The following is a 27,600-nucleotide window of genomic DNA, read 5'->3' on the forward strand; positions in this document are numbered from 1 at the left end:
CTATTACAGTATTAATTCATATTTTGAATTAGCTTTAATTTCACGTTCAGTTTTCATTTTAGCTTGACTTATTTTGCTTGTCATAATTATATATATATATATAATTATGACAAGCAAAATTAGTCAAGCTAAAATGAACATATGAAATTAAAGCATATATATATTACCTTTATATTTTTAGGTTTAGCTATTTTATTAATTCAACTTATTTATTACAGTTTTCCCCCAATAAAGATTTCTAATTTTCTCAAAGATTTTCATCTATTTTTTATATTTTATTTCAGATAAAAATGTAATGTAAGCAGTTTGTGAGAGTGAATATTTGTTGAAATATTACATATCTTAAAGCTCCACTGTGTGATATTTTCCCCCATCTAGCGGTGAAGAGGTTTATGACCATCCAGTGACTAATAGTTTCTGTTCCTCTCAATTCTGATTTCGTTTTAACTCCTACGGTGGCCGATTAACATGGCAATCCCCCTCTTCACATTCGACACGGTGCCATCGAGTGTTAAAACGCGAAAGGCGAAGCTTGAATTTACGGGTATGTCCCTCTGTGGCTACTGTACTTTCAAGATGGAGGAGCAACATGGCGACCGGCATTCGAACCCCTCACCCGTATGTGTTTTCAGTGGCATATTATAAACTTACGAGAATACTTTATAACTTGAAAGAAGTAAATATACATTAATGAGCACATATATTTTTGAAAGAACTAAGTGTTTTTAGCTAAGAATAAACTAAAAAAGTTACACAGTGTAGCTTTAATTCACATTTGTTGTTCCTGATGTGTTTATCTGAAGATTTGAGTGTTGATTTCTATCGCTCATAAGATAACTATAATGACCACGCACTGAACCATGAATGATAATAAAATTCCTACTTATTAAAGGGATAGTTCACCCAAAAAGGAAAATGTGATGTTTATTTGATGTTTATTCGTATTAGACCCCATTAACATGCATAATACGGCAACGGTTGAGTTAATCTTCGTGTGTTCTCCTGAAGAAACAAACACACGACATCTTTTTATACCCTGGAGGTCAGCAGATAAACATACAATTTTTATTTTTGGGTGAACTATTGCTTTAATATCATGTCTCAGAATGTGCATTCCTGGTGCAGGTATGGCGTAAATTTGTTGGCCAAAATGCAAAAACGAGTTGCTTTTTATTACCTCCGGTTCCCTCGTCCTGAAGTCAATGTGGTTTTGGTTAAAGGTGCACTATGTAAGTTTTTCGCCTGTTCAAAACAAAGGCGTGGTTTGACGGCACGTTTGAGCGCAGTATCTTGTGTTCTTCACCTCACAGCGGGTGGGACTCGGGCAGAAATCATGTTTATGGATATGATTATTAACGTTACTGTCATGAAGCAGAGCAGGACCGAGTGTTGAGGAGCTGAGCGAGGCCGCGGGAGCGATTGTTGTGCAACACGCCTCGTTTTATTATGACAGGACACAGTGTTGGGTCGTGTGCCGCGTTGGGTAAGTTACTCTAAAAAAGTAAAGTTACTAATTACTCTCTCCAGAAAAGTATTTTATTACTAATTACTTTCCAAATCCTATATCAACCTCGACTAGTTAAGAGATTCAAGGATAGACATGAAACGACTCCAATTAAATAACAGAAAACTACATAAATTATTCTTATAAAGTTACCAAAGTATTACAAATGTGAGATGATTCATACAAACACGCATTTTAAAGTTAGACTTTAAATTTTGATGTTATTTCCACTATTATATTATATATAATTGTTCTACAGTCTAAACACAGTATTTAATTCCATCAGGAGTAACTGTAATTAAATGACAGAAAAAATAAGAGTAATCCCTTACTTTACTTTTTCAAGAGAAAAGTAATCAAATTACAGTAACTAATCACACCCGACACTCAACATCAGATATATTTAAGTGTGTTTAAAGACGTTCCTCTGTGTGTTCGCTCAGCGGCTGCTGTGATATTTGTTCACACTGCTAAGAGTAAAGCGCTTCTGCAGAATAACACCGTAACCGAGGGTAACACAGATGTGATGTCATCGACAGGCCACGCCCTCACACGTCCCTCTTCATCGGGTAAAATAGCAACTTTCTCCCGATTTACAAATAGCTGGAAACGATATGGGATATTTTAAGTACTCAATTAAAACAATACACTAGCCTAGTCGTTTTTAGATATTTTACTGAAGAAACTTACATATTGCACCTTTAATGTCTGAAATAAGGTCTGTGGTGAACACAAGCTCTAGACACATTCATGTTTTACTCTAAGATATAATACCCCACTCGTGTTTGTGTCTTGCATAAGGCGGTTGCTAGTTCATGAGGATGTCGAGGAGATTAAACAACTTCACGCCGAACAGGTAAACTCTGCGTTCCAGACAGATCAGAATCTGGATTTGTCCCACCTCCTCCTTTTAGGAAGTAATGTCTGGACCTCCACTCAAACTTGGACATTTGATGGGGTAAATCGATCCACCCTGACCTCAGCGGGGCTACCAAGATGTCAGCAAGTCCTGCTTCCAATAGCAAGTGGAGCTCACTGCAGTCAGATGACATCCAGCTCCTCCTCTCTGGAGGTCCAGTGGGGTGGAAGGAAAGAGTTGGGAAGGGTTAGACTGTGGTTGGATATTCTAGCTCCACCTTTAGGCCCTAATTACATTCAATAGTCCTCCAGCGAGGAGGAGCTAGACGTAAGCTCCACCCATGTGCTCTGCAGTGAGCACCTTTCTCCAATAGAGGTTCAGCCCACTGAGAGGCAGCATTGGTTTACAGCGTGAATTAGGGAAAAACACTTTTTGAGCTTTTAAAATTCACACTACAAATATATTTGACAGGGAATCTTAGGTTTATTTTCACAGACTTAAGAAAGCTACAGAAAATATGGATCGCTGCAATTCAGAAACAACTGAACTCCAGTCAGTGAAAACGTGGATTTGCCGTGTTATCATTTTGTGTCAATAAAGTTGGATTTTGGGGTGAAATCATACCCTATATATATTGCATTATTATATATTGTGTTGACACATATTTACCATTGTGTATTCTGCATGATTGGATGTTTTTAAATAAGCACTGACAAAAACTATATAAGTTTTAGGGCTGGACAAAATGAAGCATAAAGCGTTCACAGACAAACTGGAAATCAGGCTCATATGAATGTCCGGACACACGATTCCTGGCTGCATGTCAATATCCAATGATCACTGGATGTTTGGTAAGTTGTAGGAACCTATATCAAGTCCAATCAAGCTGTTTTACTCACGTTTTCGCCGATTAACTCCAGTCACGCCGCTTTTTTACCACACGGTCCGGCTGAGGGGGCGTGTCCCGGTGGGAGAGTGACGTCAGTGCATCCCCTCTACATAAAAACAAACTTTAACATTAGACATTAAGGTTATGTAATATGCCTTCTGCTGTTTTCAAAGCGGTTATATGTTGTTTTTAGTCAGTTTTTGCCATAGCTGACACAAAACATGATTTCGTTGTGTGGTGGCGACATCATGTGGTCAATGTGAACATGACCTCTGATTGAACTCACTGAGATTTGAAGTGGGACATTTAATTTAGGATATTCCCATGTCCGACTAATTAGTCCATTTATTTAGCTTTTTAGGCAACTGCATTTAAGCTTCACAACACATAAAAGTTGTGCTCATTTGAAAATGACCTTGATGGATAAAGTGTAAGTATTATAAACTTTTGTTGATCTCAGAGCTTGGGTTTTTGTGATAATCCAAAAGCCTATGAATCCTAATGGATAGATCCTTTTCACTACACTGTAAAAAAATATTGTTGGTTTTTGTTGGTTTAACTTATAAAAGTAAGTAACCTGGTTGCCTTAATTTTGAGTTTATTGAAATTAAAAATTTGAGTTGATACAATGAAGGACATTAGTTTAATAAATATAAACTTAAAATATTATTGTATCTAAACCACATAAAAAATTGATTAATCATGAAAATAGCACAATTTGGCATGTTTTACTGCGCCATCAGAAATAAAACACACAATTACCCAATATGCTTACAAAATATTTTAATAATATTTTAATAAAGGTTGTTTAATCTCAAAAAATGTTCATGGTATTAACTCAAAAATTAAATTTCAATGAACTCAAAATGTTAAGGCAACCAGGTTACTTTTGTCCTAAATATTTTTTTATAGTGTAGTGAGTTAGGTTAACTTTTATAGCGGTAAAACCTATAGCCCCTTTAATGTTTTTTGTTGTCTTTTATTATTACGATTTTTTTCTGATATATTTTTCTGCTGTATTTTCAAGCACCTGATCTGTATTTTGTAATACAAACATGTTTCTGTTGGTCAACAGAAAAAAAGGAAAAAAAAGAGAAAACTTTTTTAAAAGTAGCGGTGAATAAGAGAATACATTAAATATGTATTTTTGTGTCCCCCTTGCTCAAACAGCAAAAGAAAAACGCCACAAAAGTGATTTTGCAACTTTTAAAAAGAGGGGAAAATAGAGTGAGATTGAAAATGGCAGTGAGAAGAGATATATATATATATATATATATATATATATATATATATATATATATGTATATATATATGTATATATATATTAGGGCCCGGACTCGATTAAAAAAAAAATCTAATTAATTAGAGGCTTTGTAATTAATTAATTGAAATTAATCGCATTTTAATTGCATATAAATATTTGACCTGAGAACAATGAGAAGTAATTTTTCACATGGATGTTTAGTACACCATTGAATGATGACCGAATACATAAGCTTAATCAACAAAATATAGTTTATATATTTCAGTCCAGCAGACCAGCGCAATGTTTGCCATTAAGTTTAGCAGAAGCGTATTTGTGATATTTGAGGCTCGATGTGCTGCGGTGATACGCTAACTCCTTGTTGTATCGCTTGCACACAACCGTGCTCTTGACGACGCTTCCATTCTTTCGTTTTTTAAAACAAAGTTTCCCATCCACGGGGCCGAGCAAAGCGGTCTCATCCGCTTCTTCATTCATGTTCACTCATGCCCTGCGTCTCAATCCGCTCCCTAGTTCAGTAGTCAGGGCACTGATCAGGACATAAGTCAATGGGCTGACTTCCTGATCAGTGCCCTGACTACTGAACTAGGGAGCTGATTGAGACGCACCCATGGTTTGTTGTTGTCGTGACTCGTTGTGAGCAGGGGCGGAGCCAGACGATGTAAACATTCGGGGCTTAGCCCAAACCTAGGGGGGTCCGGGGGTATACTCCCCAGGGGAGATTTTTTTCCATTTACATCAGCTAAATGCACTATTTTTTCAGGCTGTTTGAGATAATAGAATGCCTAAAAATCTATATACTATCTGGGAAAATAAGTTAGTAAAAAAAAAAAAATTCACCCAGTAGAGCCTACAACCTGTTTGGTATTGAACTGTTCTCCAGCTGTAGTGAATCCAAAACACCAAACATGTTAAGGATGACTAATTTTAACCCCTGGCAAATAAAAAAGGCAACCATTATCTGACTATTTTTAAGTTAGCCTGCATAGGTGAAATTGGAATTTGGTGTAAACATCATTATTAATCTTTAGAGTTCAGTTTGGTTTACTTTGTGCTTAGCTGACAGATTTGATACATCAGAATCCTGGACCAATCAGATGTTGTTTTCGGCTGCAAACTTTCGCGGTTGGTTAGCTCTTCAAAGGAAATGCCCATATTTGGATTAGACAGCGCTGTGTGTGAGACTGAGAGCTTTATAATGATACCAGGCATGACATGCTTCTGTGAATGGAGACGGCACAGGAGCTCGCGTTAGAGTAACTTTTGATGATTTCAGGTAGAAATCTAAAGGCGCACGGTGACAAAATATAATGAAATAACCACCTTAAATGTGTAATGTTGCCTTTTTTTATTGTGACATGAAAGCTTACATGTTAAGGGAGTGAACTGGCCCAAAATCTCAAAATTGACTTTGTTTTCACCTGTCGTGTCTCGCCTTAAGTAACACCTAACGTTAACTCTAGCTAGCCAGCAATACAGTCATTTAACTCAAGTGTTACAACAGCGGATTCACAAACCTGTAACACGCTCGTCTGACGCAGAATCTCTCTCTGGCCGGTGAGGTTTAGTGTTCCTTTTAAAAAAAAATGTGTAGTGTCCATGTTAACTATAGTTCACTACGACGCCGGTGAAATACAAAAGCCCGCCAATCCCTGATGACAACAACGAAGAAGAAGATGTATATTCTTCTTCGTTAGTTTTTATTGGCAGTTGGCATTGGCAAACAAGCTGCGGATTTTGCAACAGTCTATGTGTGCGACGCACACGGTAAAGGAGCTTTTGTTTCATTTTTTGCCGCTCCAGTCTGAAAGACTGAGAGGAAAAGAAACAAAATGATTTTTTTTTTTTTTTTTTTACTAAAAGATTCGGGGCTTTTGACAAAACATTCGGGGCTTAAGCCCCATTAGCCACCCCCCCGCTCCGCCCCTGGTGCTTACTTCTTCGTTTAGCAGCAGCACCTTTGGCTCCTCCGCAAAGTACTCCATCAAGCCCTGGAGGAGTTTTATTGGATCTGTAGTAACTCCCGTGATTCCCTTGCTCACAAGAAACTCTGTGATGATCTTGCCCTTCTCCTCAATTTGGTTCACAAGTTTGGTTTGGACAGAAAATCCCAGCAATTTCTCTGTGTGGTCAAGAAGACACGTGGCTTCAAAGAGGTATGGCCATTCTTCCATGAGTTTGAGTACATTGTCTACGGTATTCAGAGTAATGCGTTGGGCGCAGTATGTTTCAGCCATTAATCTTTTAATGGCACTCTCAGGTAAAACATTTCCTTTAAAGGCGTCTTGCAGCTTTTTCTTTTTTTCCTCATGGTTGTCAAAGTCATTTGGGGACTCGGGTTGCCACTGACGACAGCCGTAACGGTCAGATGATTTGCATTTCTTCTTTGGTCTTCTTTCATTGGATGTGCTGAAAGCATATTGTCGTCTGATGTTCTCGACTTGATTCTCCATTTGCATAACAAGGGAGGCAAAACCTTGACCAACTACATTTGTGCCACATTTATCCAAAAAGGAATCAGGGTATTTCTCAACCAGCTGTTGTGCAACTTGTTTCAGCTTGCTTCTGCCTGGTCTGGTGTCCTTAACCATCAAGTCTTCCATGATGATCCTGATCATGTGTCTTCTATCTTTTGGTAGTGGCCTCCTCTTCTCCTTCAGCACATTCATCATTGTAACTGGAAACTTCTGCCATGGGATTAGAAACATCTCTGGATACGTCACAGTTGGCATCTCCGACAGATCCTTGGTAACACTACAAAGGTTAGGAGTACAGGACACATCCAAGGTGCTCTGAGACACTGGGGGGGGGGGGGGGGACTATTAAAAAGTGGACTTCAAAAGGGGAACAATAGCAAACAAAATGCCACTTGTAAGTAAGGCTGGGCGATTAATAAAATTGTAACATTGTATTTTCAATCCCAATTATGAAAACAAGATAATTGTAGCTTTTTTTTTTGCTTTCAATTAAATTATATTTAAAGATCAAGGAAATCCATTGTTAAAAAGTTAAATAAATTCATGTTTCCGAAATCTTTGAGTAATGTTAAATCATCATTATGTCATTATTGACCAATATAATCGTGATTATGATTCTTGCCATAATCGAGCAACCTTACTTGTGAGAGAAAGAGAAAGATACGGTTCAATGTCTGATCAAGCCCATAACAAACCTGAGGAAAATGCACGGATCTGCCGCCTGGACTGTATAGATGATAAAATCCCGTCCAAGTCTGCTGCACCTAACAATGTGCAGTCTTCCAGATTGGTGACTCCCAGATCTATCAACTTTGTGATAGTAGTTTCCAGTTGCTCTTCTTCCAGTGAATGAAGTGTGCTTCTGATATTGTCTCTTACAGACTCCATGGTGGACTGTGTTTAAGAGCAACCAGCAGTCTGCCATCTCTGCTGTAGTGTCTGAGTGGGATGTAATCAAGAAGCTCATCAAGTCCTTTGCAAATAAAAATACCACCCTCACTCTCAACTTCAAAAACACCATGACCTGGATCAAGACTTGCTTTTTTCTGTCTAAGCACAAGAAGCACAGTCTTTTGTTGTTTCACTACAATGCATGCAATCAGGCCGAGAATTAACTCTCCAATATTGCAGCTCAAAATGACAAGCATGTCATTTACATAGCATGTGCCTCGTACAGTAATTCTGTCTGTCACTACTGCATGTGATGACGTGACATTGAATGATTTCAATGCACCCTTAATCTGAGTATCATACAACTCTGGGTAAAACCTTGTACAGTCAGACATGATCAACTCAGGCGAGAACACATTTCCTCTGCTTTGGTAGGCCTGCAACAACTGATGTCTCTCTGAAAGGGATTTTGTGATGTTTCTGAAGTTCTTACTAGCCCGAATACACCTCTTCAAATAGCTGTGCTTGCTTTCAAATCTCATTGTCCATGTGCGGATTAATGGCCCAAACTGTAATGTGAGATCTGCATAATGTAAAAGGTAATGATGTTTGGGTCTAAGCTTTTTAAGTGGGAAGAGGAGGTGCCTTGTTTCTATGTACTCTTCAATGAGGACCTTCATGTAGGTCATCACCTTCTGTGATTCTGACAGTGCGGGAGCACATACAAGCTCAACCACCTGCCTAAGTAGCAGTATGAGTTGCCAAACTTCATCCTTAAGGTCTCTGATCCTGTCATGTAACAGTACTGGCAAGAACCGAAGAAGCCACCAATTTTGAGCAGCATGCCCCCCAAGTTTTGTCCCATTGTTAGGCAGAACATTAGCCTTGTTCTGACTCTCTCCTGTAAAATTAACAATTCTGCTGTTAAGTACATCGTAACTGAACCACTTCCTTGTTTTTACTAGGAACTGCAAGTACATGGCCAAATCATAGTCAACTATACCCTCAAATAAATAATGGGCAAGGCAGGGTGGAAGTCCAATTCAATGCAAACATTTCATTGGATTTAGAGACACAGCCATCTCCAATATCACATAGCTTGCTTTCGTTGCCATGAATAGGATTTAAAATTTGATGCCGTACACTTTCATTGCTCAAGACAGCTTTTAAGCTTTCTAAAATGGGAACATAATGAAAATGTTTTGTCTTGCCTTTGTAATCATGACCTAAGGTTATTTGTACTGGTTCTACCAAGTTAAATACTTTCCGGTAATACTGAAGTCTTTTGTGGTGTGTGGTTAAGGTGCCACTACCCTCATGTAGTGTGGCCTGCATAGGACTTTGCTCATACACACGTTTCCCTAGATTTTGTAATGCCTCATCAGGCACACCATATTCCTGGAGACCCTCTGAAAACCTATCCATAGTAAACTCATGCTGCATATCCTGAATTACTCTCATTTCACTTGCAATCTCTGAGACTGTAGATGCAGGGACAAGATACTTTGCCTGTAAGCCAAGGAAAAAAAGAGCCATGTTTTCAGTGTATCCATCTTGGGTTGACCCTGGGAGAGAGTCTCTATCTTGCTGCACTGTTTGGACTTCACTATCAATGTCTGGCTGCCCATTATCAGAATCAGCAGGAGCATACTCTGTTGTCTCACTGATATGACTTTGAGCAATATGTGTAACATCACACTGCTTGTGATATCTTGATAAATGAGATGTAAAAGAGGATCTGACTTTGAAAGTCTTTGCACATCCACTGTAAGGACAGGACACTTTAAGACCCTCTTGCAAGTGACACTTAAGGTGGGATACAAGACATTTTATGCCACCACACTCTTTGCCACAAAACTCCCAAGAACACTTTAACTGCACAGATATATGACGATTAAAAGACTGCTTTCTCACTTCATGGTGAATTCTGGACAAGTGCACATTTAAAGAATTATAAGAGGAAAAGCTTTTTCCACAGTCTGGAAAATTGCCCGGCTAATGTTTCTATGGGTCCTAACGTGCTTTACATAGTCTGAAACTGAGCCACTGATAAACTCACAGATACCACAATGAAACATCATAGCAAGTAAATGAGAAATCTCATCTTGATCTCATAAATGTCTCAATAGCAAAGAGGTGTAAAATGGCTGAATGGCTTTTAAGGTTTTCATGTTTAACTGTTGGCACTAGTAGTTCTTTTCACACACAAACACATCTATTTAATAGAAGTACCACAAAAAAAAGAAACAAAAAAAGAGGAACCAGTAGAAAGGAGGTGCACAGTGTTGTGTCCACTAGAGGGTGGAAAAGCACTGTGTTCAAAAAAAGATAGACTGTTCAGTGATCACAATACATGTCTGATTGTTCCATGGTTGATGAGTTCTGCCTAGTTAAGGAAATGAGATTGGTCTGGAGAGGGAGAGTAAACAAAGAGTTGTTCACTGCATTTCTGGCTTGGTTGTGTTTATTTTACACCACATTTTGGCGACAATGATGGCTGATTTTTCTCTACCTCCACCACTGCCTTTCCTCGCTCTCCCAGGTGAACCGATACCATGGCCTCGTTGGCTGCAGTCCTTTGAGACATATCTCATCGCAGCCGGCCTCACAGAAGTGAGTGCGGCACGAAAAAAAGCACTTCTTCAACACTGCCTGGGGGCAGAGGGACAGCGAGTGCTTGGAACAATCAGCGACAGCAGTGAAGCCACTTATGAACAGTCCGTGACTGCCCTGAATGAACATTTTGCCGCTCCACAGAGTGTTTTGCTGCGGCGGTTCATATTCCGCCGGCGCCATCAACTGCCCGGTGAGTCCGTGCATCAGTATGTGGCCAATCTGAGAGGGCTAGCAAATTCTTGTAAATTTGGAGGGCTGCACAATGAAATGATCTGTGATCAGCTGATTGAACACACCAATGATAACAAAATTAGAGAAACCCTGCTGTTACAGCCGGACGACCTGACGCTATCTAGGGCACTAGCGGTAGCATTTCAGGTGGAAAGTGCAGATGAATGTGTGGCTACGCTCACCAACCAAAATAAGTCGACTTACAGCCAACTGACATTTATGGATACAAGTCCACAAGCTGAGCAGCCACCCGACTGGGGTGCAGAAGCGGCTGCAGATGCCCCTGACTCTGTGATGCAACTCTCACGGCAACAACGTAGGCAAGCATATCAACAAAAGCCCTGCGCTAATTGCGGATCTCGTTCGCATATCACCAGAGCACAAAGCTGTCCAGCACAGGGCCAGACATGCCATAATTGTGGAAAACAAAACCATTTTGCTAGTGTATGCCGTTCAGCCCCAACTAGACCACAGACACGCACCAATCAGTCCCCACCTGCCATCATCCACAATGTAACTTCAGGTCTTGTGCCGTTCAGATCATGCACCGTCACCCTGAATGATGTGAACATCCCACTGCTATTGGATACGGGGGCCAGTGTGTCCCTGATCAATGCAAGCACTTACAGTCAGTTCTTCAGCGCACTTCCCTTGGCCACGCCTTCTACAGCCTTGTGTGGTTATGGTGATTCAAAAATCAAGCTACTAGGGTCACTTAAATTGACTGCTCGCTATGGTACAAGGACACTGCCCTCATTCATCTTCCAAGTGGCCCGCAAAGGAGTAAGTTTGATGGGGCTGGACTTGTTCACCGCACTGGGATTCGCCCTAGTGGACACGGAGGGGTCCGCTCTCCTGACTGTGACCTCAATGTGGCAACAACAGCGGCCAGCACTGTTTGATGGGCTGGGCTGCCTCACCTCATTTATGCACCAGCCCCTCATTGACCATACCGTCACCCCAGTCATTCAGCCGTTACGCCGCATACCCCTGGCCCTGCGCGAGGGGGTGTCAACAGAACTAAAACGCCTGCTGGGGGCAGGCATCATTGAGCATGTGGACGCATCGCCCTGGGTCTCAAATCTGGTGGTGGCCACTAAAAAATCTGGTGCCCTGCGCATCTGCGTGGACTTGCGGCAAGTCAATAAGGCAGTTATTCCGGATAAGTACCCACTACCAACAACGGAGGAACTCACGGCTCAGTTCTATGGCTCCACAGTGTTTTCTAAGCTGGACCTAAGAGAAGGTTATCTGCAGGTGCCTCTCCATGCCGACAGCAGGAATCTGACGACTTTTGTGACACATGAGGGAGTTTTTCGTTATACTAGGATGCCATTTGCCCTTAGCTCCGCCCCTTCCTGTTTCCAAAAGGTCATGACCTCTGTGCTAGCGGGAATACCAGGCGTTGTCATCTACCTTGACGACATTGTCGTGCACGGGGCCACAATTCACGCTCATGATGAGCGTCTCAACAGGGTTTTTGATGCACTCTTCAAGCACAGGCTGACTTTAAATGGCGGAAAATGTCTTTTTGCTGTACCCGTCATCGAGTTTGTGGGGTTCAAATTGTCAGCACAGGGCATTTCCCCACTCCAGTCTAACGTGGAGGCCATTCAGTCCATTCCTGAACCGACCACTCCTGCCCAGGTGGTCGCGTCATATCCGGGGTGAACGCTGGCGCTACCTGCTGCCGCTGCTCCTGGATATTTTGACTTTTAGTAGTTGTTTTATTGCTGTTTTAAGCTGTTTTATAGCCATCATCTATCTGTGATCTGCCTGTTACGCTGACTACAGCGAGTTCGGACCACCGCACGCTATTATCAGCTGATCTGTGTGATACTTCTCGTGGCTGCCGGTTTGCCTGCCGGTTACTGACCTCTGATTCTTCACTCGAGGTGCCTTTGGCGCGGGAAGCAACTATGAAGATGTTGTGTTGATCCTTCAATATTCTGCGGCGGAACTTCTCCAGCTCCGCTCCCGTCCTTTTGAACTCCCGTCAGCTTTACATTTCCATCCAGATGTTGCGTATCAACCACGTCGACCGTACAGTCATCGTGGGTCTCGACGAAGCTACACCATCGATGACTCGTGCTCAATACGGTCATTCTGGTCGTCGAATCCACGTCCAGCAAGGAGGTCTACACGCACTGTTGATCATGGTGTACTAACCAATTTGGCCAGATCGGTTGGCAACGATACTGGAAAAAACAATCTCTCCTTTGGATTAGGGGCGTAGGGGCGGGGGGATAGCCACCGCACATAGACAGTCTCTGAAGTGTCGCCAGTTGTCCACTAGAGGGTATTCCAGCTTTGAGCTGCAAGTATTTGTACTATCACTACCCAGTCCTATTTTATGTGCAGTAATCTACCGCCCACCCAAATTAAATAAAGTTTTCTTAACTGAGTTCTCAGAGTTCCTAACAGAGTTCCTGGCAAAGTTTGATAACATTTTAATTTGTGGTGATTTCAACATTCATGTTTGCTGCCCCTCTGATAAACCGGCTAATGATTTTAAGGCACTTTTAGCTTCATTGGATCTGGTTCAGTCCATATCTGGTCCAACTCATAGGTTAGGTCACACTCTTGACCTTATCATCTCTCGCGGGGTGATTGTGACAGCTTGTGAGGTTGTGGATTTTGCCATCTCGGACCATTCTCTCATTCAGTTTGACATCAGTGCCGTATCATCAGAACCTACAACTACTGCCCCTCATCGTCGTCGCATTATCACCTCATCTACTGTTGAAGATTTTATTGCTTCATTTTCCACTTCTGATTTTGCTTCTGTTGAGTTAGCACCACCTTTTTGCCCGGACCATTTCATTTCTTCCTTCAACACCGTCTGCTCCCAGATTATGGACTCTGTTGCACCCTTTAAGGTGAAGTCGACTAAGGGTCCTCTGGACCCGTGGCTCAATGATACAACTAGGTCCCTTAGGCGTCGATGCAGACAGATAGAGCGTAAATGGAAGAAGGATAGGTTGCAGGTGTCATTAGAGATGTTTAGAGACAGTCTGGCCACATATCAGAGAGCACTGAAAAAAGCTAAAGGACAATATCTCTCCCATCTCATCAACAGCAATAGCCACCGTCCTGGAATTTTATTCAATACTATTAATTCTATCATTAATCCGGTGTCTTTTGCCTTGAATGATGTGTCTGAAAGAACTTGTAATGCATTCAAGCAGTATTTTGTGGACAAGGTCTTGGTTGTTAGGCAATCAATTATTCAAGACTCTACTGTTGTCATGCCGACTGGTGCGGCGCAATGTGTGTTAGAGAACTTTGAGGGAGTTTCTCTTGGGGAGCTCAAAAAAGCTGTCCTTGAACTGAAACCTACCACCTGCCCTTTAGACACTGTTCCTGCAAGGATTCTGAAGGAGGCTGTTGACATCATTGGTCCCTGTCTTGTCTCCTTCATAAACAGCTGTCTTACTTTGGGTATTGTTCCTACCGTCCTCAAACATGCCATCATTAGACCGTTGCTTAAGAAACCCAACCTTGACCCCTCCATTCTATCAAACTTCCGCCCTATTTCTCACCTTTCATTTCTGTCAAAGTTGATGGAGAAGCTTGTTTACTCCCAGCTCCAGGCTCATCTGCAATTACACGGCATTGGGGATACGTTCCAATCTGGTTTCAGGACCAGACATAGTACTGAATCTGCGTTACTGAGGGTGCATAATGACATTCTTGAAGCACTTGATAGAAAAAACTCTATGGTTCTAGTTTTACTGGACCTTACCGCTGCATTTGACACTGTGGATCATACAATTCTCATTTCTCGTCTTCAACATGTTGCTGGTCTGCAGAAAGTGGTGCTGAATTGGTTCACCTCATACCTCACTAATAGAACCTTTTCAGTAATGCTCAATGACTTTTCCTCCTCAGCTGCCCCTATGTCATCTGGAGTACCACAGGGTTCCATTCTCGGTCCTATTCTGTTTTCTCTCTACATTCTGCCACTTGGTCAACTCATCTCCAGACACAACGTTCATTTTCATTTCTATGCCGACGACCTCCAGATCTACCTTCCTGTGATACTGAGTAATCGGTCGGCACTGGATCCTCTCTATAATTGTCTTCAGGACATCAAACAGTGGCTTTCCCAGAATTTCCTTCATTTAAATGAAGAAAAGACTGAGTACATCCTGTTCAGCCCGGATTCATCTAGCAGTGCTTTTACCTTTGGACCTACGACACCTCAGTTTGCTCCGTCTGTACGTAACCTGGGCGTTATTTTGGACAAAAACATGCTGTATGATAAACAGATTGGTGCAGTAGTGAAGGCGAGTTTTTACCAGCTAAGACCTCTTAGTAAGGTCAAATATTTTTTGTCCAGAGCCGACCTTGAAAAAGCAATTCATGCCTTCATCAGCTCGAGGATCGACTACTGTAATGCCCTCTACACTGGACTAAATACATCTCTTATCAGTCGACTTCAACTGGTACAAAACGCAGCCGCACGTCTTCTCTCTAACACATCTAAACGGTCACACATCACCCCTGTCCTCCGCTCGCTTCACTGGCTCCCAGTGCAGTTTAGGGTGGAGTATAAAATCCTATTGTTTGTGTTTAAGGCCATCCATGGTTTGGCCCCAGTATACCTCACTGAACTAGTAAAAATATATCAGCCAGCCAGGACACTCCGTTCCTCTGATCAAATTTCTCTGGTTACCACAACATACAGGTATAAAAAGTTTGGAGGCCGATCATTTAGTGTTCTAGGACCTAAGTTGTGGAATGCACTCCCTGTGCACCTTCGAAACATCACGGTGCTGAGTATTTTCAAAGCACATCTGAAAACACACTTTTTTAATCGAGCTTTTGACTTTTAGTCTTGTTCTTGTTTGTTTGTATTTGTCTTTATGTTGTTGTTTGATGTTTGTTCTGGAAAGCGCCTTGTGCACCTTTTGGCTGCTGTAAGGCGCTATATAAATAAATTATTGATTGATTGATTGATTGGATTACTCAACGTACGATCACTCTCCAATAAAGGACCTCTGGTGCATGATATGCTGTCTGACCGTAAGTTTGATTTCCTCTGTTTAACTGAGACTTGGCAGAAACAGGATGATTTTCTCCATCTTAACCAGTCTGTTCCTCCGGGTTATGCCTTTATTTGTAAATCCCGCGCTACTGGACGGGGAGGGGATTTGGCAATACTTCATAAAGAGAAATGGAAAGTATCCCAGCTAATTGTGCCTACATATTCTTCATTTGAATCGATTGCCCTAAAAATCAATGGGGCTATTCCTACCATTCTCATGTCTATCTACCGCCCCCCTAAGAGCAATCCCTTCTTTTTAACTGAACTTTCTGAGCTTCTGACTTACATATGTCCCATGTCTCCGAATGTTATCATGCTGGGGGACTTTAACATTCATATAGATGAAGTCACCAACACAAGTACAAGTGATTTTCTATCCTGTCTGGATAGTTTTGGTATGCTGCAATTCACTAACTTGCCCACCCATTCTAAAGGGCATATCCTTGATCTTATTTGCTGTTCTGGCATTATTCCGTATAATTGCTCTGTTTTCGACTTGTCCATATCAGACCATCTACTTGTGTCTTTCTGCATCCAACTGACAGTTTTTAAGGTAAATCTGTGTCGTTCTATCCAATTTCGGAACATTTAGAACATTGATGTGTCTTCTTTCTCTGATGAACTTGCCATCTTTTCCAGCAAAGCTGATTTTACTGATGCTGATGTACTGGTTTCTTATTATAACAATGGACTAACTACGATTTTGGATGATTATGCACCTGTGAAAACCCGGACTGTCTCTTTCATTCATTCTGCTCCATGGTTTACCCCAGAACTTCGTCAACTTAAAACTAAAGGTCGTAGGTTAGAGCGTCTGTATGCCAAATCTGGTCTCACTGTACATAAACAAATGCTTTCTGAACATGTCCAACTTTATAAGGATGCACTGTCTAAAGCTAAATCTGATTATTACTCTATTTTAATTGGAGCCAAAGAAACAAATTCAAGATCTCTTTTTTCTGTGGTAAAAAACATCTTACGACCACCGGATTCTCTGCCATCAGACATGTATTCTACCACACTATGTGACAATTTTATGACTTTTTTTGAGTCTAAGATTAAAAATATTCACCAACAAATACTTGCTAGTAACATAGGTTATAACTACTGCTGCTCAGTTTTTCAAGTGTCCCCACACTCTGGTCTCTCTTCTTTTTTATTACCAACTGATGCGGAGATACTGCGTCTTATCCGGGAATCCAAGCCTACTACCTGTTGGCTTGATCCTCTGCCAACTCACTTAGTCAAAGCCTGTTTACCATCTTTATCTACATTAATTTCTAAAATTATCCATTGTTCACTTGCTTCTGGCTATGTACCCTCCTATTTCAAATCTGCTATTATTACTCCAATCCTTAAGAAACCAGGGGCAGATCCATCTAACCTAGATAATTACCGTCCGATTTCTAATTTGCCATTCATCTCTAAAATTCTGGAAAAATGTGTAGCAAACCCAGGTAATTGATCATCTTTCCAATAATAACCTGTTTGAGCAGTTTCAATCTGGCTTCCGTCCGCACCACAGTACAGAGACAGCTCTTGTCAAAATCACTAATGACTTGTTGTTGGCAGCTGACTCTGGTTTATTAACCATTCTTGTCCTTCTCGACCTGAGTGCGGCCTTTGACACCATCTCGCACAAAATACTCCTTGACAGGTTAGTTTCTATTGGGATCACTGGCACACCCCTGTCCTGGTTTATATCGTATCTCTCTGGTCATACTCAGTTTGTCCAATTAAAGCACTTCCGATCAAGATCATCGACAGTCACTACTGGTGTTCCTCAGGGCTCTGTTTTGGGTCCACTTTTATTCATTATCTATCTACTTCCACTTGGTCATATTTTCAGGAAATATGGCATTCACTTTCACTGCTATGCCGATGACACCCAGCTATACTTATCTTCCAAAACCTCTGACTTTTTTCTACCACCTCTCTTGTCCCGTTGTTTGGCTGAAATTAAAGACTGGCTCTCAGCTAACTTCCTTAAGCTTAATAGTAGCAAAACCGAGGTCCTACTTGTAGGGACAAAATCCACATTGACAAACTCTGACTATATACCTGTGGATATTGATCAACATCTCATTTATCCATCTTCACAGGTTAAGCGTTTGGGTGTAACTCTGGATAGCACACTTTCATTTGAAGCCCATATTAATAATATTACACGTACCGCTTATTTTCATCTGCGTAATATTAATCGCCTTCGTCTATCCCTTTCAATGAACAACACTGCAATTCTCATTAATGCACTAGTTACTTCACGTATTGATTACTGCAACGCTCTTCTTACTGGTCTTCCTTCCAAACTTCTCCATAAACTTCAGTTGGTACAGAACTCTGCGGCTCGTGTTCTTACTAGAACTCCTTCTACCATGCACATTTCACCAACTCTCCAGCAACTTCACTGGCTTCCAGTGAAATATAGAATTGACTTCAAAATCCTGCTTCTCACATTCAAGGCACTTCACAGGCTAGCTCCTCCCTATCTTACTGATCTTCTTCATATTTACACTCCTTCACGCACTTTACGATCCTCTCTCTCACTCTCTCTTGTCTTACCACGTATACGCTTAAAGACCATGGGAGCTAGAACTTTTAGCCATGCGGCCCCTCGCTTGTGGAACTCTCTCCCTCTCGATATCCGTAATATTGTCAGTCTACATACTTTTAAATCTCGTCTTAAGACCTACCTGTTTACACAGGCTTTTTTATGATTTACTACTTATTTTTCTGTCTCTATGATGCATGTGTGTTTTAAGTGTGTTGATTTATGTATTTATATTGTTATTGCTGTTTTTCCCTGTAAAGTGACCTTGGGTGTTTTGAAAGGCGCTGTTAAATAAAATGCATTATTATTATTATTATTATTATTATTATTCTTTCCTAGGGATGACGGGCTACTACTTAAAGTTTCTTCCTCAGTATTCAGCCACTACTGCCCCACTCCGGCAATTACTCCGGAAAGATGAGTCCTGGGTGTGGACACTGGCATGTTCGGAGGCTGTGCGCACCCTCAAGGCCCAACTTACTTCACCTCCTATACTGTCACACTTCAGCACTTCCTGTAAGACCATGGTCACCTGCGATGCCTCTGCCACAGCCATCGGAGCCGTACTGTCACAGGTTCAGAAGGGTGTAGAAATGCCCATAGCTTTTGCCTCTCGGGCCCTTAACCCAACCGAACAACGATATTCAGTGGGTGAACGGGAAGCGCTGGCATGCCTATGGGCATGTGAAAGATGGCACCTGTACTTGTATGGCCGCCAATTCACTCTAAGGACGGATCATCATGCCTTAGTGGCACTACTGGCAACGTCAGGAACAGGTCACAGACCACTGAGACTACATCGATGGTATGACCGGCTCCGTCAGTATAATTACAGGCTTCAGTTCACACCAGGCCGTGAAAACGTGGTAGCTGACCTCTTGTCTCGCTCTGTCCCAGTCCCGGAAAAAACAAAAGACATTAACCCTGAAACAGACATCATCCAGCTGCTGCACACGCCTCTACAGAGCATGGTATCACTACAGGAGCTCAAAACAGCTTCAGAGCAGGACTCTACCCTCTCCCTGCTCCGCACTTACATCCAAAAAGGCCGACCCTCACATGTCCCAGAAGATCTAATGCCATTTGCCCGTGTCAAAGATGAACTATCGTGCTGGAATGACACGTGTGGCACGAGGGCTTTGCACTGTGGTCCCGGGCCCCCTTCGTGTGCGTGTGCTTCAAATGGCACACGAGGGGCATCTGGGAATAGTGAAGTTCAAACAGCGTTGCCGGGACAGGGTCTGGTGGCCTGGCATAGACAGAGAAATTGAACTTTTAGTTAAAGACTGCCAAGCCTGTCTGGTGAGTGGGAAAACGGGTAACCCACCTCCCCCGCCCCTCCAACCCCTGGCCTGGCCCACACGTCCTTGGCAGCACCTGCAGATGGATATCTGCAGTGAGATTCATGGGATTCCCCACAATCAGCGATTCCTGGTGGTAGCATATGACTTGTATTCAAAATGGCCAGAAATAACCACCACCGGCTCTGTCACCACTCAAGTAATTGTGAACTTTCTGGACTCACTGTTCTCCCGTTGGGGCCTCCCACAAATGATCACAACAGATAACGGCCCTCAGTTCATCTCAGGGGACTTCTCATCTTACCTGGAGAATAAAGGTATCCAACACATTCGCACCACCCTTTACCACCCCCAGGCCAATGGGGGTGTGGAACGTTTCCATCAGTCTCTAAAAAATGGCATTAGAGCACACCTGGCGCAAGGGTGCTGTTTCAACCAAGCCATTCGTCTGACTTTGCTACACTACCGGGCCTCACAGCATAGCACCACTGGGGTCTCCCCTGCCTTACTAATGTTGGGCAGGGAACTCACTTTGCCACTGGACAGACTTCATCCCTCCACAATCAAGGGATCCCCCAGGGGGGTAAAAACTCAGGTCACACACCAGCAGCGCCGGATGAAATAGAGATTTGACAGACTCAGACATGCCAAAGAGCCAAATATCGCAGCTCAGGACTGGGTGAGAGTTCGCAGACCCCACAGGAGTAATAAACTGGCTTCATTCTGGTCAAGTTCAAGTTCAAGTTCAAGAGTTTTATTTGTCACATACACAGTTATACAGAATACAACCGGCAGTGAAATGTAAACAGGTCCGCTCCTTGGACAGCAAATAACAATTAACAAAAAAGCACAATAAATTATAAAATAGGAATAGGATAAAATAGGAATAGGATAAGGTGCTATATATATTCATATGTAGAATTATGAATAAATCAAGTAAAAGAAATAAGAGATGTGGAATTAAATAAGTGAGATGGTAAACTGGAGACTATAAAAATAAATACGTGGATAACAGAAGTGCAGAAGTGTAATGTGCAAACAGCATTATAATGAGTAGTTACATGGAACACAATAATAAAGTGCAGTGCAATATCAGTATGTGAGTTTGTTAATACTGAGTGAGGTGAAGTCACATGTTGTTAAGTGACAGCGTTCAGGAGTCTGATGGCCTGTGGGAAGAAACTCCTCCTGAGTCTCTCAGTTTTGGCCATCAGGCTACGGAAGCGCTTACCAGAAGGCAGCCGGGTGAAGTGGGGGTTGGCCGGGTGATTAATGTCCTTGATGATTTTTGTAGCTCTGCCTCTGCATCGTTTGATGTAGATGTCCTGCAGAGACGGGAGAGCTGACCCTGAGATGCGCTCGGACCAGCGCACCACTCTTTGCAGGGCTTTGCAGTCGTGACTGGTGCTGTTACCATACCACGCTGTGATGCACTGAGTCAGTAAACTTTCTATCGCCCCTGAATAGAAAGTTTTCAGGATAGCTGGTGAGACCCGGAATTTCCTCAGCTGGCGCAGGTGGTACAGTCTTTGCCTGGCCTTTTTCACCTGAGACTGGATGTGTGCAGTCCAGGTCAGGTCCTCGGAGATGTTCACACCCAGGTATTTGAAGCTGCTCACTCTCTCTACTGGTGTCCCGCTGATCATGAGAGGGGAATATGACCGTTGCTGTCTCTTCCTGAAGTCCACAATCAGTTCTTTGGTCTTGTTCACATTCAGAAGGAGACAGTTGTCTTGGCACCATGATGTCAGTTGCTCCACCTCGTCCAAGTATGCGGTCTCATTGTTGTCGGAAATGAGGCCCAGGACAACAGTATCATCCGCAAACTTGATGACAGAGGTGGAGCTGTGTGTGGACAAACAGTCATGCGTGTAGAGAGAGTAGAGCAGGGGACGGAGGACACAGCCCTGTGGAGCTCCCACACTCACGGTGATGGAGGTGGAGGTGAACTGTTCTACTCTCACCACTTGAGGTCTGCCAGTGAGGAAATCTTCAATCCAGTGACAGAGAGAAGAGTTCAGTCCGAGATCCAGGAGTTTGTTAGTTAGCTTAATGGGAACTATGGTGTTAAAGGCTGAACTATAGTCAATAAATAGCAGTCTTACATAGTTCCCATTCTTGCTGTCGATGTGTGTGAGGGAGGAGTGGAGGACGTGAGAGATGGCATCTTCAGTCGATCTATTGGGACGATAGGCGAACTGAAAAGGGTGCAAGGTGTCAGGGATGGAGGAGCAAATGTTGTTTTTGATGAGTCTCTCAAAGACCTTCATGACTAAAGACGTGAGAGCCACTGGGCGATAGTCATTTAGGCAAGAGGGTTTACTGTTCTTAGGGACAGGGATGATGGTGGATTTTTTGAATGAGGTTGGGACCACAGATGTAGCAAGGGACTCATTGAAGATGGATGTGAGGAGTCCAGCGAGCTGATCAGCACAGGACCGCAGGACACGACCTGAAACGCCATCCGGACCAGCAGCTTTCCTAACATCCACACGTTTGAGTGTCCTACGAACTTCATCCTCCGAGACAGAGATCACGTGATTGTTGCAGCTCTGAGTTATTCTTTCTGACGCGTCACTCGGCGGTGTCGCGCTGCCGCGATTGCCATCAAAGCGAGCATAGAAAGAGTTTAACTCGTTCACAAGCAACGGATCAGCTCTCACTTCTGCAGAGGATTTCGTTCCAAAAGCACAGATGGTCCTCAGTCCCTGCCACATCCGCCGGGAGTCGTTGAGTTGGAAATAAGACTCCACGCGATCCCTATAACGGAGCTTTGCGGCTTTAACGGCGCGTCGGAGAGCATAACAGGATGATTTATAATCCCTCATATTCCCTGTTAGTAGACCGGCGTTGTATGCGGCAGTGCGGGCGTTCACTGCAGCGCGGATTGAACTGTCCACCCACGGTTTCTGATTAGAGAAGGAGGTTATAGTTATTGTTTGTGTGGCTTGCTCTGTCAGTGTGTTGATGAAGCAGAGCGCCACATCAGTGAACTCGCTGACGTCCGATGAACTCGCTCGGAACATGTCCCAGTCAACGTCGTCAAGAGCTGCCTGTAGCGTGATCTCTGAATGAGGCGACCAGCGTTTAACTTCCCGCCTCACCGGTGGTTCCTGAACGAGCCTTTGTTTGTACTCAGGTGTAAGGAAAATGGCGGCATGGTCCGATTTACCAAAGGCTGGTAGTGAACGAGCCTTGTAGGCATTCTTAAACAGAGAATAGCAGTGATCCAGTGTGTTTGCTCCTCGTGTGGGACAGGAGACATGTTGGTGAAAGTTAGGCAATACTTTCTTAAGGTTGGCTTTGTTAAAATCACCCGCGACGACGAAAGCCGCATCGGGGTGGCTGTTTGTGGAGCCGCTGATGGCATCATGGAGGCCAGATAGAGCCAGTCCCGTGTCTGCCTGTGGTGGAATATAAACCACAGTTGCGGATCCCAGCGCGTTTCCCGCGGTGTTTTTTGAATCTTCGCCTACGAGTCGGGTGGCCTTTGTTCAACTCGGCGTTCCGAAGAATCTCAGGTGGCCACAGAGGATTGATGAAAGCGTCTTGAACCAGGTCAGTGTAGCGATAACCTATATCCAAAAGTGTTTTGCTATCATAGCAGACCAAGGCTGATGAAAGATTAGTAAGAATCGAGAACAAAAGAGTGTAGAATAATAAATAAAAGCAAAGTCTCAGAGGAGCGACCTGAAGGCGACCGAACACGGCGGCGCCATCTTGCAATCATCTTGCAATCACCCCTTTGTTGGTTACTCGTCAGATAGGCAGAGGGTCTTATCTCCTGGAGGATGGTACCCGATGGCACGCTAGCCATCTTCGTAAAGTAGCTGCACCTACCACAGTCTGCCCACAAAGGAGAGGGAATTCACCACATACCTTTCTCCCACGAGAACAGGAAATTGCAACATCTCAGGTTGGCAGGCAAGACTTAGATCCCTCTTTGCACCCACCCCCTGTTTCACTTACCCCACCCATAAGTTCACAGGCCCCACAGTCTCCGGGCCCTTCAGCCCTATGCCAGGACCCTTCCTTCCCAAGACCGGTGCGTACCAGATCCCGGCCGGGTCACTTGAAAGACTTTGTTGCCACCTTTCATGTGTAGAGAGCTGCATGGGAGGGAGGGAGGGAGAGGGGGGGAAATATTGTGTCCATTAGAGGGTGGAAAAGCACTGTGTTCAAAAAAAGATAGACTGTTCAGTGATCACAATACATGTCTGATTGTTCCATGGTTGATGAGTTCTGCCTAGTTAAGGAAATGAGATTGGTCTGGAGAGGGAGAGTAAACAAAGAGTTGTTCACTGCATTTCTGGCTTGGTTGTGTTTATTTTACACCACACACAGGTTGGTAAGCAAGGCTGTGGGGCTTTTTGGGAGTCCTCTGTCAGCACTGGTAGTAATTAATCTGAAAAAGAAAATTGCATACACAATGTAAGTTTAACGTGCGTTAGTTTGACTTTACATTCACATAATGTTACTCTACAACAGCGGCGCAACGCTGACACACAGACACCGTCCAACTGTCTGTCTGTTGTTGCTGATTTGCCTAAATTATATAAAAGTTATTGAAATTTAAGTTAATTGTTATGAAAATATAATAAAATATATTTTTCTTTTATACAAAACAACGAAAAAATAACGGGAAAAAAACAAAAAAATCCTTCTTTGTTTGCATGAGCGTTTTGAGTTAGAGGAATCAATCGTGCCCATTTTCAAAGAAATAGCGATTCTCATCCTGTCACGTTAAACCCTCCCAGGTCTCTCTGCTTCAATCACAGGCTTTCTGATGAGTCATTATACAGAGTTAGCATATTACTCGCTCTGCCAGCTGTCAGTCAAGCGCGCATGGTTTTCGCAGACTTGGACGGGATTTTTCGTATAAATGCCATTGGCTAGGTGATCAATGCCTAGCCAATACCTTGCCAGCAAAGGTTTGATTGATGGACGTAGTAACCAATCACAAGGCATTAACTTACGCTGTGTTTGTAAGCATTATTGGTGAATATGACTCTAGTCGCCGTCTCCATGGCACCCGGGCGCCTGCCTGTGAGATTGCGCACGATTGCGCAATACCGCAGTGGATGGTATAGCGGTCGGTAACTCAAGTGTAGCACTGGATACTATTGAACACAACAGCGCAAGCGCTTGAAGTAAATAAAACGTTTAGTGCATTCGACAGCTCCCAGTTCCCTGCCCTGAGCAACCAAGATCAACTTTAATTTCCCAATTTTTAAATGCTATTTATTTCTCAACCATTCTCTCAACAAGAGAAATCAGTCCATTATCACCCTTTTCGCTGTTTCTTTCTTTTTTTCATACACTTTCTTTAATAGCCTTCAAAATATAATCTGCGCGGGGGTGCATTTCGTCCCGCTCCCGCTATTCCGCACCATTCCGCTCGCGCAAAATTCACTCCATACTCACCCGCTATAAATTATTTTATTTCCGACCCGACTCATCCAGCTAAATTTAGATTTTGTTTCCAGAATCTATCTTTTAAATTTCCCTTACAGAAAGAGAGACACCGGGGATAGGAATTGTCCGTGCAATCATTTATTTTTCTTATAGCTGGTTGTCAACACCGTAGCTAAAACAAATATCACAGAAAAATAGGCTAAATCAAATGGGACATCTGTCACTCAGAATTATAGGAAATATGCAAATAAACAAAAAACTGCTGACTTAAAACTGCTGAAAACTGCTAAAATAAAGTTTTTTATATGAATGAATGAATGAATAAATAATGTTCACTGACGACGGTCACCGAAAGATTGATCCTCCTAAGGCTGAATGCGTGACCGACACGGAACAATTTAAACGGCAGGCTATATTATTAGTTTATTATTATTTTTTATGCAATTGTTATTTGTAAATTTAACAAAGAAACTACACTGTCTATTGTTCATTTTAGTTAACTTTAAACGTAGGCTAAATTAAAGTGTTGTTCAATAGCGTTACATGGTTTATTTTTGTAATGCACGTTATAATTTGTAGCTATACATTAAACACATTTATATATATTTATACATATATTTTCTTGTCATGTAATTTAAAATGTGTAAATGAAAATAAATTGGTCTATACATTAGCCTACTTAAAATAGGCTTTTTACAACTATAGCCTATTTATAGACAAATAATATAACTTAAGTTTTACATCAGAGACAACAGAAATTGTAATTATCAGCCAAACCAGAAGAAAACACTTTTCTACACTTTCATTGCGCTGAGCGGGAGAAGCTGCGCAGCTGGACCGGGATAAAATTTATTTGTCTCAAATCGTCTTTAATGTATACTGACTTCACCCTGTAGCCTACTGGAATATACATTTAGTTTTACATTCATTTGCAGAAATCAGCTGCTTTAATGAAAATTGCTAATGTTATAGGATTTCCGGATGATATTCCAATTCATTCAGTTAACGGACGCTCTGATAATGTGTTCGAATTTTAAAGACGTGGCGACGGTGGCGATTACAATACCAAAGCACTAACGTTACGTACTTCAATGACATTTCAAACTTACCTTTTACACGCAAAGTGGAGCTGGAGATTTTGCTCGTTCACAGCCAGCTTGTTCACATACAGAGGAGACGCGGTGTTTTTTTGGTTTTGTTTTTTAAACCGCAGTCAAAACCTCCCTCTCCGAATACTGACAATTGTTCCGTAAATTAACAGACCACCCGTCACAAAGAATGGAGAAGCGGGACATGACCAGATAAGTGATCATAATTTGCTGTGATCTATTACAAAAACAACTCGCACGAACCTGGTCATCTTCTGAGAAAAAACAGCTATCTCCCTAACCAAGCGCTGGTTAATAACAGCAGCTCACAAAAGTTAGCTAACGTTAAAGTTAGCAATTGCCAACGGAATTTCAAATAGGCTATACACACCATGAACCCAGACAATATAACATTTTAAACTACTGCAAATAAAACAGTCACTTGAATAACCTACATTTTTCCAAAAAGAAATTACTTACTGCTGAAAAGGCAGACCGTGTTCTTTTTTGACGTTCTGCTTAAAACGTCCGTCTCTGGCCGCGTCAGTTGGCAGTTGCAGCAGAGAAGTCCCATAATGCAATTCGAAACGTAAATAAACAGAAATACACCCGTAAATTACGTTCTATGGACAATTTCTGTAAAAATATACAGTAATACAACTGTTAATAAACAGATATTTCTTAGAGTGTAAAGCCTATAGTCCCAGCGCAATCAGCAGCCGCCTCATGTATGCACAGCAGGGTAAGTGAAATTATAATCGAATAATTATAAATCATCAAACAGCTTATCAATAAGTCGTGTGGAATAAACACAAGATATTTTCCTGAACATTTGCAATGATTCTCTCGCTTATATTTACAACTGCTCACGAGTCGTGGGTCTAATAATAATAATAGATTTTATAATGCACTTTTCATTATGAAGAATCTACATCTTGGACCTGGCACTAGTGCTGAGCCATACATCAAAAACCCCAGTTACTCAAGCCTTGTCTCTCACAAACATGATGGGTTTTATTAATTTTATAAACACAGCCACTGCAACAATCCTTATAATGAAGGTCTTAATTAGCAAATTTGTCTAAACAAACTACAATACAAAACTAATAAATAAAGCTACAAAACGGTCCTTTTTATAGACTATATAGTGCATTATAAGTAATAATTTTCATAAATCAAAAGCCTCATGTTTTTTTTTTTTTTTCAGTTCATTGAAGCAAACGTAGGCTAACGTTTTTGTTAATCCTGTCGACATTATTATTTCCCCCCTAGGGTTAGTTTTGGGCAAGGAAAAAAAAAATTCCACCCTCCGTCCAAACTTTTAGGATACCAGATTTCAGATTTGCACAAAACATACGCACAACGCTTCGGCATGTTTTATTTATTTCCCTCGCTCGATAGCTTGACAGATCTTCCGCGCCTAGTTACGGTTGCTATAAGCCACGATTGGCCTTTGGTGGTTTT

General features: G+C 42.2%; 1 protein-coding gene across 1 annotated transcript; it reads right to left on the reverse strand.

Annotated features, from left to right (window-relative positions):
• Window positions 1–1,943: 1,943 nt before the first annotated feature.
• LOC137040779 (uncharacterized) lies at window positions 1,944–26,782 on the reverse strand. Its single transcript, XM_067416550.1, has 6 exons — window positions 26,617–26,782; window positions 23,973–24,038; window positions 10,147–10,162; window positions 7,689–7,932; window positions 6,454–7,316; window positions 1,944–1,991 (listed from the first exon to the last, which is right to left on the reverse strand). Exons 4-6 carry the CDS (start codon window positions 7,879–7,881, stop codon window positions 1,944–1,946), a joined length of 1,104 nt encoding a protein of 367 aa, XP_067272651.1. The 5' UTR covers window positions 7,882–7,932; window positions 10,147–10,162; window positions 23,973–24,038; window positions 26,617–26,782.
• Between the last annotated feature and the right edge of the window lie 818 nt (window positions 26,783–27,600).

Source organism: Pseudorasbora parva, chromosome 14 (assembly GCF_024679245.1).
Source record: "Pseudorasbora parva isolate DD20220531a chromosome 14, ASM2467924v1, whole genome shotgun sequence".
NCBI lineage: Eukaryota > Metazoa > Chordata > Actinopteri > Cypriniformes > Gobionidae > Pseudorasbora > Pseudorasbora parva.

Excerpts from the sequence above, each read along its gene's own strand:
- LOC137040779 (XM_067416550.1), bottom strand. The coding sequence starts at position 7,881 with ATGGAGTCTGTAAGAGACAATATCAGAAGCACACTTCATTCACTGGAA. Across the intron at positions 7,317-7,688 it reads GATCCGTGCATTTTCCTCAG|TGTCTCAGAGCACCTTGGAT; the intron begins GTTTGTTATGGG and ends CCCCCCCCCCAG. Across the intron at positions 1,992-6,453 it reads TGCTGCTGCTAAACGAAGAA|AAGCGCTTTACTCTTAGCAG; the intron begins GTAAGCACCAGG and ends GTTATTCTGCAG.